Source organism: Zea mays, chromosome 1, assembly GCF_902167145.1.
Source record: "Zea mays cultivar B73 chromosome 1, Zm-B73-REFERENCE-NAM-5.0, whole genome shotgun sequence".
Lineage (NCBI taxonomy): Eukaryota > Viridiplantae > Streptophyta > Magnoliopsida > Poales > Poaceae > Zea > Zea mays.
This window is the reverse complement of record NC_050096.1, coordinates 281,704,326-281,719,998: the sequence shown is the minus strand read 5'-3', so window position 1 is coordinate 281,719,998 and position 15,673 is coordinate 281,704,326. Positions and strand designations below refer to the sequence as shown.

General features: G+C 52.6%; 1 protein-coding gene across 1 annotated transcript; it reads right to left on the bottom strand.

Annotated features, from left to right (window-relative positions):
* Positions 1-264: 264 nt before the first annotated feature.
* On the bottom strand, positions 265-2,548 carry LOC100216638 (uncharacterized). Its single transcript, NM_001143051.2, has 3 exons — positions 2,466-2,548; positions 2,180-2,324; positions 265-809 (listed from the first exon to the last, which is right to left on the bottom strand). The coding sequence occupies exons 2-3, from the start codon at positions 2,294-2,296 to the stop codon at positions 513-515; spliced, it is 414 nt and encodes a 137-aa protein (NP_001136523.1). The 5' UTR covers positions 2,297-2,324; positions 2,466-2,548; the 3' UTR covers positions 265-512.
* Positions 2,549-15,673: the final 13,125 nt, after the last annotated feature.

Genomic DNA, 15,673 nt, shown 5'->3' with positions numbered 1-15,673 from the left:
ATGACTGCTTTATTTGCCGTCGTCATCCAGAAGAAACCCGGCGGTTCTAATAAATGTCATCCACTCACAGAGCAACTTACGACAGCCAAAAAGAAAACAAAACGGAACCATGACCACACAGCAGGCAGGTAGCAGAATACAGACGGTTGCTCACGCATTCAAGCAACCAACCAGCACAGATGATAAATCTGAGCCCCCCAGCACTCCACAGGGCTACCAACATCATATTATAAGTGTAATTGCAGCTAGAAAAAATTGTAAAAATAAAAACAAACCACAACATAAACCGAATAGCAGTAGTCACATAACTAAATAAGCATCCAGGTTTGCACCCCTGAAGTTAACAACTCAACACAAACACAATAACCAAATAACTGATGAAGCAGTACCAGGCAAGCGTTACACAGAGGAGCTCCAACCTGACAGCTCAACTAAAACCTACAGGATGACAAGGACTCGCCGAGGAGCGCACAGAAGTCTAGTTTAAACTAAAGATGCACATCCCCTAGTCTTCACTCCTTGGAGGACTTGTTGATCAGGGACTTGTGAATGTGCGGGATGACACCTCCGCCTGCGATGGTGCCCTTGATGAGGGTGTCCAGCTCCTCGTCTCCACGAATGGCTAGCTGCAAATGGCGAGGGGTGATACGCTTCACCTTCAGATCCTTGCTAGCATTCCCAGCCAGCTCCAGAACCTCGGCAGTCAAGTACTCCAGGATGGCAGCGGAGTAGACGGCTGCGGTGGCACCAACGCGACCATTTGCCTGAGTCCTTTGCTTCAGCTGACGGTGGATACGCCCAACAGGGAACTGAAAGCATAGCAGTGAATATTAGCAATCGTGTATCAAAGCTAAACTCTGCAGAGCAACATCGTAACAACAAACTCAAATCTAGTTTATTTGAACCACTTAGAAAGGCAGTCCTGGTGCAGTGGTAAGAGCTATCTCCCTGAGTCACCAGGTCGCCGGTTCAAATCAGTGAATATTTGCCTAGGTTTACATCCCACATACATGGGAACCTCCGTCTTTAGGTCTTCCCTTTTTTAATGTATTTGCACCACTTAATCAAACCACACCAACATCAAGGTTGTGTTTAGTGGACCATGAACTCCAAGAATCTAGTGACTACAAATAATAATACGTACTCCATCCGTCTCCTATCTTAACGTCACGAAGGTTTGTCCTAAGTCAATTTTTAAAACTTTAACATTTAATAACAAAATATTCATAAATATTGACTAAATAAAAATGGAACTATTACATTTATTATTAAAACATCTACCACAATACATAATTTTTAATTTTAAAATAATTATTCTTATAGATATTGTTGGTCAAAGTTTCAAAAGTTTGACTTAGGACAAAACTTCGTGACCTTGAGATAGGGAACAAAGGGAGTAAGCATAAGGCTAGACAGTCAATAAGAAATGCCTGGTCAGCAACACCATGTAAAGACAAACAGGTTCCACCGACAGTGAAAATTATGCGACAACACCCAAGACAATGTACGACACTTCGCATGGAGGATAGTCTAGTACTATTGATGGATCAGGTCCCCAAGATTTCCCTTTCCATCTCGTCAGCCCACCAAATACCCATTTCCATGCAAAGGGAAAGGATTGCTGGAGTACCATTTACCCGTCAGGAGTTTCGACCAGATAATCAATCAATCATCACAAAATCTCGCCTGCCCCCAAACACATGTCAATAGCAGACCGCCTCAGCACCACTGCAAGTTATAAAACCCTAACATAGGCTGAAATCATAACCTACCAGAACCTACAATTGCTCAAAAGAACATACACAATCATGTGCACGGTAGCCCACATAACACAGCAAGACAAAGACCAAGCTCTGCTTTAGATCTACAATCTGGGCATAGCAATAGAAGCCCTAAATTCTCAAAAAAACCTGACGCAACTAGCGAGCGCAACCTTTTCAAAGGCGCAGCTCATCCAACTCGGACGCGAATCTAACGCCTGTCGATATCATTCGGCGCCACAGCTAACCGTACGAAACCTCAAATTGTCAAACCTAACGCGCATGACTCCGCATAATACACAAATCGCATCAGCTACGCCCGTGGCAGTGCAAATCCAAAAGAGCGATCCCTAGCACGCGCGGCGCGCAAAGAAAAGAGAGCCCAAAGCACAGCACGCAAGGAGGAGGCCGCAAGTCACCTGGAGGCCGGCGCGGGAGGAGCGTGAGATTGGGGCCTTCTTCCCCTTGTCCTTCTCGGCGGACTTGGCCGCCGTAGTCTTCGCGGCGAGCAAGCCTTTCCCTCCCTTCCCAGCCATCGCCTCCGCTCCGAGGAAACTCGAGACACTGCCGCAGAAAAAACAGAATCCGACGGCGCGCGGGCCAAATCAGCGAAGATTGAGGGGCGAATCGGTCGGATCTCGCCGCCAATTCGGGAAATCAAACGGCGAATCGGGCGCCGGGGTCAGAGCGCGGCGGAAGCCCTACCTGAGTTTTCGCCTTTTCGATTCCGTCCGACTCCAGACTCCTCACGCACGTCACGCTAACAAACAGTTTTTTTTTTCGCCTGTGCGTGGGGTGGGTGCGGCCGACCTTTTATATGCAGTGAATTCTATCCAACACCTCTAACTAGGCAGATATTCTCATAATTTTTTTTGCGTAGCAGTTGGGAGTTTTGGATTGATCGGTCACAGAGCCTAGTTGAGTGTGCGGTTTCAAAATAAAGTGGGGGTGGCATTTGTAAAAGTCAAAAGGGAAAAACTCACGTCAGGTCGCATGCTAGTCGCTTGGGTTATAAATGGTACTTGCGTTATCGGTTCGTATTCGATTTATTTAATAGCTTGTTCGATTATTTTTATTTCATCGTGGATTAGAGGGACTGGATAGTGTTAAAGATGGATTTTAACTTGTTATATATTTAAACCGATTTAATATTATTCAATCTATATAGAATCATATCAAAACGAACAAATCTTAGGCCTTATTTGGGTAATCTCGTATTCATCACAATCAATGGGTATTGGGGTGGATTGACATGTAATTTAAACTAATTTACACTCCTATTCACCTCAATATATGTGGATTGAGTGAATATAAGAGTATCCAAACAATACCTTAAGAGTTTATTCGGTTGCATATGGATCTAAATAGATTGAAGTGGATTAAATCCATCAATCCCCTTCGATCTAGACGCAACCAAACAAAGCTTAAGGTTTTGTTTGGATACTCTCGTATTCACCTTAATCCACAGTATTGATGTTGATTGAGGTATAAATTAAACTAATATACATCTCAATCTACATCAATACATTTGTGGTGAATACGAGAGTATCTGCACAAGGTCTAAAAGGGATGAAGTCCGAGTTCGGGTATTTAATATTTGGTCTGTATCTTTTATATATATATATATATATATATATATATAGGGTAGGTATAACGGGAGCCCTGGGCTTCCAATAGTTAAAGGAAGCTCAGGTCGATCATCCCTGCAACCTGGTTCAACCCAGCGCACCGACTGGACCAGGCTGTCGGTTGCACCACCCGCGCCCACGTCTCTGCGCGCAAAAAAGGAATGCATGCATGAGTCAAACACATCCTCTTGCATGCGCATAAATTTAGGAAAGATACGTGTGACGATTTCTATTTTTAAATGCTTTATTTCCTCCATAAATTTAGGATCTCTGCAACAGCCATGCAACTAGACTCGTAAGGACCATTTTATGATATGTACTGCTACTAAATATGCTATCCTATGTAGATAATTATGCAATTCAGTATACTACGTAAAAATCTGTTACCAGCTGCATGTACACGAATTTATGATAAAAATAATGTGCAACGAAAGGAAATAAATTGCACGCATAGAAACAAAAAATCGTATTTAATGTTTTATTTCCTTCATAAATATAGGATCCCTCCAACAGCCATGCAGCTAAACACATTAGATCTAGTTTATGATATATATTGATACAAATTATACTACATGGTGTAGTTATTTATGCAATTCGTTACACTGCGTAAAAAATCTGGCATGTTATTCACTGGTGGACGCATCTCCGGGTTGGAGCGTAATAACCTTAAGTTTTGAGCATAAGATCCTTCAATTATAAGCGTAAGTACCGAGCCAATGTGAGAGGTTGATAGCTCTAGTAGGTTGTTATTACGATCCTATTTTTATGGCAGATCCGAAAAACATGGCAGCCGCATGCATGCGGTTATACAGATCCAAAAATTATGGCAAGATGCATGCATGAGTCAAACACGTTCACTTGCATGCGCGTAAATTTAGGAAAGATATGTGTGGCGGTTTCTACTTTAAATGCTTTATTTCCTCCATAAATTTAGGATCGCTCCAACAGCCATGCAGATAGATCGTAGTAACCATTTTATGATATATACTCATACTAAATATGCCACACTGTGTAGGTATTTATGCAATTCGTCACACTGCGTAAAAAATCTGGCATGTTGTTCACTGGTGGACGTATGCCCGGATGGAGCGTAAAAACCTTAAGTTTTGAGCATAAAATCACTAAATTATAAGCGTAAATACTGAATCAATGTGCGAGGTTGATAGCTCTAGTAGGTTGTTATTACTATCCTATTTTTATGACAGATCCGAAAATATGGCAGCCGCATGCATGCGGTTTCTATTTTTATACAGATCCAAAAATTATGCCAAAAATCGTGGGAGTTTCCAATGCATGCGCGCAAATTACGAACAGCATAAATCAAGGAACTGCCTTTCCAATGTACATGCAGTAAACTGATATACGAACTCTGTGTTTAAGCATAAAATCGTACAGTTTTTGGCGTAAATAATACATGTGATAGGCATAAAACACAATAATCGAAAAAGAAACTGCGCCGGATCAGAGGATGTCACGCGCGATCATCGCTGCGCGCATCTCGGGCCTTCCGTGACGCCGCTCGCTCGAAGATCGCGCCTCATGCGTCGCCGTCGCTACTCGCACGTCGACGGGCGTCGCTTGCTCGCCGGCCTTGGAAGTGCCGCCTCCTCGGGACCTCGGGGACGCCGCCGCTTGCCCGCACAAGGGCCCCGCTGTCGCTCGCCCTCTGGATCGGGTAGCCGCCGCCACCAACCTGGGAACTGCCGCCACTACTCCGAATCGAGGAACCTCCGCCACCGTGCGTCGAGGTCATGGAGTTGCGGCCACCGGCTGGGGATCCACCGTCGCGCACGCTCTGGGACAACCGCCGTCGTCGCACGCGGCGTTGCTAATGAATCGGGGTGGAGTGTAAAAAATTGAACCCTAGCACTCCGAGTCTTGTTTTATAGACGTCTGGATGTGGTCCGACTCGACCGGATTACACCGTCCGACCTGGGCTTCCTCTAGTTATTGGAAGCCCAGGGCTCCTAATATATAAACTATATATATATATACCCATGTTCGATATTTAATATATTGATATCCATTTAAATCTTATCCGACACAAATTAATATATTTGTATCTGATCCGAATGCGGAAAAAATTTGAAAACAATAATGGAACAAGCAATATCAGTTCATATATGATCCGATTACACCCCTTCTCATGGCTGCGTCAGTACGGTAGGTCACTTGTGTGGTTATTCTGTGCGACAAAAATTTAGAAATGCCATCTAAGGTTGTCTGTATCAGATCGTGTAAAATAGGAGATTTATATTGTAGATTATACTGTTTAAAAAGTGAAGTTTTAAATAGGGAATAAGACAGAGAATGAATATGATAGCTACTAAAAACAACCTAATTGTTGTTGTCCAGCACTCATCATGCATAAAACCTTACTAACATAAGGGCGCTTAACGGGTTTGCCAGGATTTCAGATTAAAAAGTGTGTGTTATCTAATTATCTGTTTGGTTTTGGAACGACATGCGTCGGGTCAGAGCCGACCTATTTTTCTGGGTTGGGTCGGACCCGTTCTTGTTTGGTTTCAGGGACGGGTTGAACCTAGTTTCTTGTTTGATTACAGGGTTAAAGTGGGTTGGAGCTGCACCATCTCTTGTTTGGTTTCGTGACGGTGGATGAATGAGGGATGAACTGAATATGGACATCTTCCTGGTCATATTACCACACTTAGAATGATATCTTCAATTCTAAATGAGATGACAACATTCAAAATAAATGGTACTGACACTATTTTAGTATTTGAGAAATCCATAAGCACAAGATATATATAAATTGAAGCCATTAATAACAAAGTCATAAAATTTCAGTGATGATGTCTCACTGTTACATTTTAGTTATAATAAAAGGAACATCCCAACAACACCAAGATGCATTTCAATAATCAAGTTCAACTCACAATTGCATTTTAGTGATCAAGTACAACTCGTTGTTACATTTCAGTCTAGCAAGAGCTACTTCTCACCATCACTGACTATTACAATCTAACAAAAGCTACTTCTCACCATCAACTCAGTTACATTCCCGGGAATTTCTCAGCGATGAACATTGTGATCCAATGTAATTTGTGCTCAAATGGCAGGTTGTAGAAAGTTTTGCCGGTGTGAGGATTGGCCACCAGATGAGCATAGTAGAAAAATATATGTGCAGAATTGAAACCAGGCATTTGATTCAGCATGTCAAATAGTGTCGGGGACCATAATTAGGGATACCCCCAAGACTCCTAAACTCGGTTGGTAATCACCATCAGCACAAGCTGCAAAAGCCTGATGGGCGCAATTCAGGTCAAGGCTCCGTCCACTCAAGGGACACGATCTCGCCTCGCCCGAGCCCAGCCTCGGACAGGAACAGTAGACCTAGGCGGATTCACGCCTCACCCGAGGGCCTCCTCAAGCAACGGGCGCACCTTCGACTCGCCCGAGGCCTAGCTCGAGCAGGCTTCGCAGTGAAGCAACCTTGGCCAGATCGCCTCGCCAACCGACCGTATCACAGGAGCATTCAATGCAAGGATCGCCTGACACCTTATCCTAACATGCGCTCCTCAGTCGGCAGGGCCGAAGTGACCGCAGTCACTTCGCCCCTCCACTGACTGACCTGACAGGAAAACAGCGCTGCCTGCCCTGCTCCGACTGTTGTGCCACCCGCCAGGGTGAGGCTTACAGCAACCGAGTCCAGCCTCAGGCGCCATAGGAAGCTCCGCCTCGCCTGACCCCGGGGCTCACCCCCGCCTCGACCTCGGAAGACGGCCTCCGCCTCGCCCGACCCCGGGGCTCGGCCCCCGCTTTGACCTCGGAAGACAGTCTCCGCCTCGCCCGACCCCAGGGCTCGGCCTCCGCCTCGACCTCGGAAGACGGTCTCCGCCTCGCTCGACCCCAGGGCTCGGCCTCAACCTCGACCTCGGAGGAGTCACCGCCTCGCCCAACCTTGGGCTCGGACCGACCACGTTGCAGGGGGTACATCATTACCCTACCCCTAGCTAGCTCAGGCTACGGGGAACAAGACCGACGTCCCATCTGGCTCGCCCCGGTAAACAAGTAATGATGGCACCCCGCATGCTCCCATGACGACGGCGGTTCTCAGCCCCCTACGGAAGCAAGGAGACGTCAACAAGGTCCCGACAGCCCCGATAGTTGTGCTTCTACAGGGCTCAAGCGCTCCTCCGACGGCCACGACATCACATGCACAGGGCACTAACACCTCTCCGACAGCCACATCAGCATGTACATAGGGCTCTGGCTCCTCTCTGTCGGACACGTTAGCATATTGCTACACCCCCATTGTACACGTGGACCCTCTCCTTACATCTATAAAAGGAAGGTCCAGGGCCCTCGTACGACGGGTGGCCGCGCGGGAGGACGGGCTGACGAGCAGGCTCTCTCTCTCTCTCTCCCCCCCTCGCGAACGCTTGTAACCCCCTACTGCAAGCGCATCCACCCTGGGCGCAGGACAACATGAAGCCGCGGTTCTCCCCTCCTTGTGTTCTGTCTCGCGCCGACCCATCTGGGCTGGGGCACGCAACGACAATTTACTCGTCGGTCCAGGGACCCCCCGGGTCGAAACGCCGACAGTTGGCGCGCCAGGTAGGGTCCTGCTGCGTGTTGACGAACAGCTTCCCGTCAAGCTCCAGATGGGTAGTCTCCAGCAACCTCTCCAGCCCGGGACGCTGCTCCGTTTCGGGAGTCTCGAGTTCATGTCCCTCGACGGCAGCTACGACATGGTACTCCTTCCTCTGCCGTGCGACAACGACAACGACGGCCGTCAGCCCGCCCGGCGGCGGCGGACTCGACGACGTCTTCCCCCCATGGCGGAAGAGCAGCATCCGGGCCTGTCCCGTCACCTTCCCCGCCGCAGGAGGAGGAGGCGGGGCAACCATGGCCAAGCAGGAGGCGGCACCTCGTTGGCTGTCGAGCGAGTTGACGACGCCGGCGCCCCAGCGGGGGACACGTTGGGCGTTGACCTCGCATCTGAGACGAAGACGAGCGTCATTTCCCCGCAACACGCCATCCACAAGCGGACGGATGACGCCAGCACGCTCGCGAAGGACTTGCTGGGCGTTAGCCTCGTACCTGAGATAACGGTGCAGTCCGTCCCCGACGCGACTTCGTCACCATCCGTCGATCAGGAGGTACCGTCCGTTTTCCACCCTGTGCCTTTTAGATTCAGCTTCGACCCACCAAGCGACCCCGCTTCGGTGGACGCTTTCATAAAGGCATATCCTAACCTTCTGGGGTACCATATGTGGTCAACCTGGGACCGACTGACGGCCGTCTCGACTTACGGGCCCCCGGGTTCCGAGGAAGATGACGAGCCCGACTCTGGTTGGGATTTCTCTGGGCTCGATAACCTCAGTGCCATGCGAGACTTCATGGCCGCATGTGACTACTGCCTCTTCGATTACTCCGATGGTGGCCACAGCCTGACGACGAGGACTGTGGCCCAAGTCGCGAATGTTTCCACGTCGATCTAGGGGGTCTCAACGAAGGCAACCACCTTGGTATGCCGGAGGACGACGATCCCCCTAGGCCTGCGCCTCGCGTTGACTTCCTTCGGGAGCTAGCTGTGGTCCCAGTCCCTGCGGGGGGGGGGGGGTCAAGACACACAGCTCGACCAAATCCGCGAGATGTAGGCCAAGCTCGACGAGGAAGCAGGACGACTTGTGCAGCTTCGGCAGAACATCGGGCAGGAGTGGGCAGGCCGAGCACTAGCCGGAGAAGCGCGTCATCTAGCCCAGGACGTCCAGCACCGCGTCGCTGACGATGCCAGGGCAAGGCTGCCCCCGGCTTCCAGTGGGGTCGGCCAGAACCTGGCTGCAGCAGCAATACTACTCCGAGCGATGCCGGAGCCATCCACCACCGAGGGGCGGCGTATCCAGGGAGAGCTCAAGAATCTCCTGAAGGATGTCGCGGTCCGACGGGCCGAAAGCTCTGCCTCCTGAAGGCAAGGGTACCCCCCGGAGCATCGCGCCGTGATTTCCCGATTCATGCGGGAAGCCTCGGCCCACACCGGGCGCACGCGAGATGCAACGCCTGCAGCCCCGGGTCGCCTCGGCAACGAGCACCACCACCGCGACCGTCGAGACCACCTCGACGAGAAGGTGCGCCGAGGCTACCACCCCAGACGTGGAGGACGCTACGACAGCAGGGAGGATCGGAGCCCCTCGCCCGAACCACCCGGTCCGCAAGCTTTCAGCCGGGCCATACGACGGGCGTCGTTCCCGACCCGGTTCCGAGCCCCGACTACCATCACCAAGTACTAGGGGGAAACAAGGCCGGAACTGTGGCTCGCGGACTACCGGCTGGCCTGCCAGCTGGGTGGAACGGACGATGACAACCTCATCATCCGCAACCTCCCCCTGTTCCTTTCCGACGACGCCCAAGCCTGGCTGGAGCATCTGCCTCCTGTGCAGATCTCCAACTGGGACGACCTGGTCAAGGCCTTCGCCGGAAACTTCCAGGGCACATACGTGCGCCCTAGGAACTCCTGGGATCTCCGAAGCTGCCGCCAGCAGCCAGGAGAATCCCTGCGGGACTACATCCGGCGATTTTCGAAGCAGCGCACCGAGCTGCCCAACATCACCGACTCAGATGTCATCGGCGCGTTCCTCGCCGGCACCACTTGCCGCGACCTGGTGAGCAAGCTAGGTCGCAAGACTCCCACCAGGGCAAGCGAGCTGATGGACATCGCCACCAAGTTCGCCTCTGGTCAGGAGGTGGTCGAGGCCATCTTCCGGAAAGACAAGCAGCCTCAGGGACGCCAGCAGGAAGACGTCCCCGAGGCGTCCGCTCAGCGCGGCACGAAGAAGAAGGGCAAGAAGAAGTCATAAGCGAAACGCGACGCCGCCGACGCAGATCTTGTCGCCGCCGCCGAGCACTGGAACCCTCGGAAGCCTCCCGGAGGGGCCAACCTGTTCGACAAGATGCTCAAGGAGTCGTGCCCCTATCATCAGGGTCCCGTCAAGCACACCCTTGAGGAGTGCGTCATGCTTCGGCGCTACTTCCATAAGGCCGGGCCCCCGGCGGAAGGTGGCAAAGGCCATGACAACGACAAGAAGGAGGGCAACAAAGCAGAGGAGTTCCTCGAGGTCCACGACTGCTTCATGATCTACGGAGGGCAGGTGGCGAACGCCTCGGCTCGGCGCCCCAAGCAGGAGCGCCGGGAGGTCTGCTCGGTGAAGGTGGCGGCGCTAGTCTACCTAGACTGGTCCGACAAGCCCATCACCTTCGACCAAGGCGACCACCCCGACCGCGTGCCGAGCCCAGGGAAGTACCCACTCGTTGTCGATCCCATCATCAGCAACGCTAGGCTTACCAAGGTCCTCATGGACGGAGGCAGCAGCCTCAACATCATCTACGCCGAGATCCTCGGGCTCTTGTAGATCGATCTGTCCATGATCCGGGCCGGTGCGGCGCCCTTTCACGGGATCATCCCCGGGAAGCGCGTCCAACCCCTTGGGCAACTCGATCTGCCCGTCTGCTTCGGGACTCCCTCCAACTTCCGAAAGGAAACCCTCACGTTCGAGGTGGTCGGGTTTCGAGGGACCTACCACGCAGTGCTGGGGAGACCATGCTACGCTAAGTTCATGGTCGTCCCCAACTACACCTACCTCAAGCTCAAGATGTCAGGCCCCAACGGGGTCATCACCGTCGGATCCACGTACCGACACGCGTACGAATGCGACGTGGAGTGCGTGGAGTACGCTTAGGCTCTCGCCGAATCTGAGGCCCTCATCGGCGACCTGGATGGCCTCTCCAAGGAGGTGCCAGATGCGAAGCGCCACGCCGGCAACTTCGAGCCAGCAGAGGCGGTTAAGTCCGTCCCTCTCGACTCCAGCAACGACGCCTCCAAGCAAGTTCGGATCGGCTCCGAGCTCGACCCCAAATAGGAAGCAGTGCTCGTCGACTTTCTCCGCGCGAACGCCGAGGTTTTTGCGTGGAGTCCCTCGGACATGCATGGCATACCAAGGGATGTCGCCGAGCACTCGCTGGATATCCGAGCTGGAGCCCGATCCGTGAAGCAGCCTCTACGCCGATTCGATGAAGAAAAGTGCAGAGCCATAGGCGAGGAGATCCACAAGCTAATGGCTGCAGGGTTCATCAAAGAGGTATTCCATCCCAAATGGCTAGCCAACCCTGTGCTTGTGAAAAAGAAAGGTGGGAAATGGAGGATGTGTGTAGACTACACTAGTCTAAACAAAGCATGTCCGAAGGTTCCCTACCCTCTGCCTCGCATTGATCAAATCGTGGATTCCACTGCTGGGTGCGAAACCCTGTCATTCCTTGATGCCTATTCAGGGTATCACCAAATCAGGATGAAAGAGTCCGACCAGCTCGCGACCTCTTTCATCACACCCTTTGGCATGTACTGCTATATTACTATGCCATTTGGTTTAAGGAATGCAGGCGCGACATACCAAAGGTGCATGAACCACGTGTTCGGAGAGCACATTGGCCGAACAGTCGAGGCTTACGTCGATGACATTGTAGTCAAGACGAGGAAAGCCTCCGACCTCCTCACTGACCTTGAAACGACATTCAAGTGTCTGAGAGCGAACGGCGTGAAACTCAATCCCAAGAAGTGTGTCTTCGGAGTCCCCCAAGGCATGCTCCTGGGGTTCATTGTCTCCGAGCGGGGCATCGAGGCCAACCCGGAGAAAATCGCGGCCATCACCAACATGGGGCCTATCAAGGACTTGAAAGGAGTACAGAGGGTCATGGGATGCCTTGCGGCTCTGAGCCGCTTCATCTCGCGCCTCGGTGAAAGAGGCCTACCCCTGTACCGCCTCTTAAGGAAGACCGAGTGCTTCACTTGGACCCCCGAGGCCGAGGAAGCCCTCGGGAACTTAAAGGCGCTCCTGACAAGCGTGCCCATCCTGGTGCCCCCCGCTGCGGGAGAAGCCCTCTTGATCTACGTAGTCGCAACCACTCAGGTGGTCAGTGCCGCAATCGTGGTCGAGAGACGAGAAGAAGGGCATGCATTGCTCGTCCAGAGGCCGGTCTACTTCATTAGTGAAGTACTATCCGAGACCAAAATCCGCTACCCGCAAATTCAGAAGCTACTGTACGCGGTAATTCTGACGCGGCGAAAGTTGCGACACTACTTCAAGTCTCATCCGGTGACTGTGGTGTCATCCTTCCTCCTGGGGGAGATCATCCAGTGCCGAGAGGCCTCGGGTAGGATTGCAAAATGGGCGGTGGAGATCATGGGCGAGACAATCTCGTTCGCTCCTCGGAAGGCCATCAAGTCCCAAGTCTTGGCGGACTTTGTGGCTGAATGGGTCGACACCCAGCTTCCAACAGCTCCGATCCAACCGGAACTCTGGACCATGTATTTCGACGGGTCGCTGATGAAAACAGGAGCGGGTGCGGGCCTGCTCTTCATCTCACCCCTCAGGAAGCACCTGCGCTACGTGTTGCGCCTCCATTTCCCGGCGTCAAACAACGTGGCCGAGTATGAGGCTCTGGTTAACGAGTTGCGCATCGCCATCGAGCTAAGGGTTCGGCGCCTCGACGCTCGTGACGACTCGCAGCTTGTCATCGACCAAGTCATGAAGAACTCCCACTGTCGCGACCCGAAGATGGAGGCCTACTGCGACGAGGTTCGGCACCTGGAAGACAAGTTCTACGGGCTCGAGCTCAACCACATCGCTCGACGGTACAACGAGACTGCGGACGAGCTGGCTAAGATAGCCTTGGGACGGACAACGGTTCCCCCAGACGTCTTCTCCCGAGACCTACATCAACCCTCTGTCAAGACCGACGACACGCCCGAGCCCGGGAAGGCCTGGCCCAGCCCGAGGCACCCTCGGCCGCCGAGGGTGAGGCGCTGCGCATCGAGGAAGAGCGGAATGTGGTCACGCCTAATCGAAACTGGCAGACCCCGTACCTGCAATATCTCCACCGAGGAGAGCTACCCCTCGACAGAGCCGAAGCTCGGCGACTGGCGCGACGCGCCAAGTCGTTCGTCTTGCTGGGTGACGAAAAGGAGCTCTACCACCGCAACCCCCTCAGGCATCCTCCAACGATGCATATCCATCGCCGAAGGTCAGGAGCTATTGCAAGAAATACACTCGGGGTCTTGCGGTCATCACGCAGCACCTCGAGCCCTCGTTGGAAACGCCTTCCGACAAGGTTTCTACTGGCCAACCGCGGTGGCCGACGCCACTTGGATTGTACGCACCTGCCAAGGGTGTCAATTCTACGCAAGGCAGACACACCTGCCCGCTCAGGCCCTGCAAACAATACCCATCACCTGGTCGTTTGCTGTGTGGGGTCTGGACCTCGTCGGTCCCTTGGAGAAGGCACCCGGGGGCTTCACGCACCTGCTGGTCGCTATCGACAAATTATCCAAGTGGATCAAGGTCCGACCCCTAAACAACATCAGGTCCGAACAGGCGGTGGCGTTCTTCACCAACATCATCCATCGCTTTGGGGTCCCGAACTCCATCATCACCGACAACGGCACCTAGTTCACTGGCAGGAAGTTCCTGGACTTCTGCGAGGACCACCACATCTGGGTGGACTGGGCCGCTGTAGCTCACCCCATGACGAATGGGCGGGTAGAGCGTGCCAACGGCATGATTCTGCAGGGACTTAAGCCGAGGATCTACAATGACCTCAACAAGTTCGGCAAGCGATGGATGAAGGAACTCCCCTCGGTGGTCTGGAGTCTGAGGACGACGCCAAGCCGAGCCACGGGCTTCACGCCGTTTTTTCTAGTCTATGGGGCCGAGGCTATCTTGCCCATAGACTTAGAATACGGCTCCCCGAGGACAAGGGCGTACGACGACCGAAGCAACCAGACCAGCCGAGAAGACTCACTGGACCAACTGGAAGAGGCTCGGGACATGGCCTTACTCCACTCGGCACGGTATCAGCAGTCTCTGCGACGCTACCATGCCCGAGGGGTTCGGTCCCGAGACCTCCAGGTGGGGGATTTGGTGCTCCAGCTGCAAAAGCCTGATGGGCGCAATTCAGGTCAAGGCTCTGTCCACTCAAGGGACACGATCTCGCCTCGCCCGAGCCCAACCTCGGGCAGGAACAGTAGACCCAGGCGGATTCACGCCTCGCCCGAGGGCCTCCTCAAGCAACGGGCGCACCTTCGACTCGCCCGAGGCCCAGCTCGGGCAGGCTTCGCAGTGAAGCAACCTTGGCCAGATCGCCTCGCCAACCGACCGTATCACAGGAGCATTCAATGCAAGGATCGCCTGACACCATATCCTGACACGCGCTCCTCAGTCGGCAGGGTCGAAGTGACCGCAGTCACTTCGCCCCTCCACTGACTGACCTGACAGGAAAATAGTGTCGCCTGCCCTGCTCCGACTGCTGTGCCACCCGCCAGGGTGAGGCTGACAGCAGCCGAGTCCAGCCTCAGGCGCCATAGGACACTAACACCTCTCCAACAGCCACGTCGGCATGTACATAGGGCTCTGGCTCCTCTCTGTCGGACACGTTAGCATATTGCTACACCCCCCATTGTACACCTAGACCCTCTCCTTACATCTATAAAAGGAAGGTCCAGGGCCCTCGTACGAGGGGTGGTCGCGCGGGAGGACGGGTTGACGAGCAGGCTCTCTCTCTCTCCCCCTCGCGAACGCTTGTAACCCCCTACTGCAAGCGCATCCACCCTGGGCACAGGACAACACGAAGCCGCGGTTCTCCCCTCCTTGTGTTCCGTCTCGCGCCGACCCATCTGGGCTGGGGCACGCAGCGACAATTTACTCGTCGGTCCAGGGACCCCCCGGGGTCGAAACGCCGACAAATAGATCACTTGGCAGCTCATTATCAGGCTTAGCAACTAATTTGATGGCAGCGACAAGATTCTCACCTACACTTCTGAAAGCTGCAACTAGCCCTTCATCTTCCATTTCAGCTAGCTTGGCCTTCTTACTTGGTCTGGTAGCAGAAGATGTTGCTCCTTGAGTGCTTGTCCCCTCAGTTTGAGCATGAGTAGTAACATCATCTTCTTCGTGGCTTTCACCCACATTCTTTGCACCTAGAGCTGCACTTGAATCTTTTGCAAAGTTTCCAGTAGCCATGCTATTACCAAATATTGATTCCATCTCTCTATAGTTGTTGGGGACTTGTTCTCAAATGCTAAGAGTTAAGAACAAGACAACATAAAAAGTGTTAAATATTATAGTCCTTCGTCCTTCAAGACATTATGTCCCTTTGGATATAATGAATTCCGGACGAAGGTTGTGAAGGAAAAAACCTTCGTAGGCACCATAAATGATAAGAAAGAATTCATATGCAAAATACGAAGAATAATATAAACATTATTATCAACTT

What these genes read in the sequence shown, in the direction of transcription:
- LOC100216638 (NM_001143051.2), bottom strand. Translation starts at nt 2,296, where the DNA reads ATGGCTGGGAAGGGAGGGAAAGGCTTGCTCGCCGCGAAGACTACGGCG. An exon ending in CCTCCCGCGCCGGCCTCCAG is followed by an intron (nt 810 to 2,179) that starts GTGACTTGCGGC and finishes CTATGCTTTCAG; the next exon opens with TTCCCTGTTGGGCGTATCCA.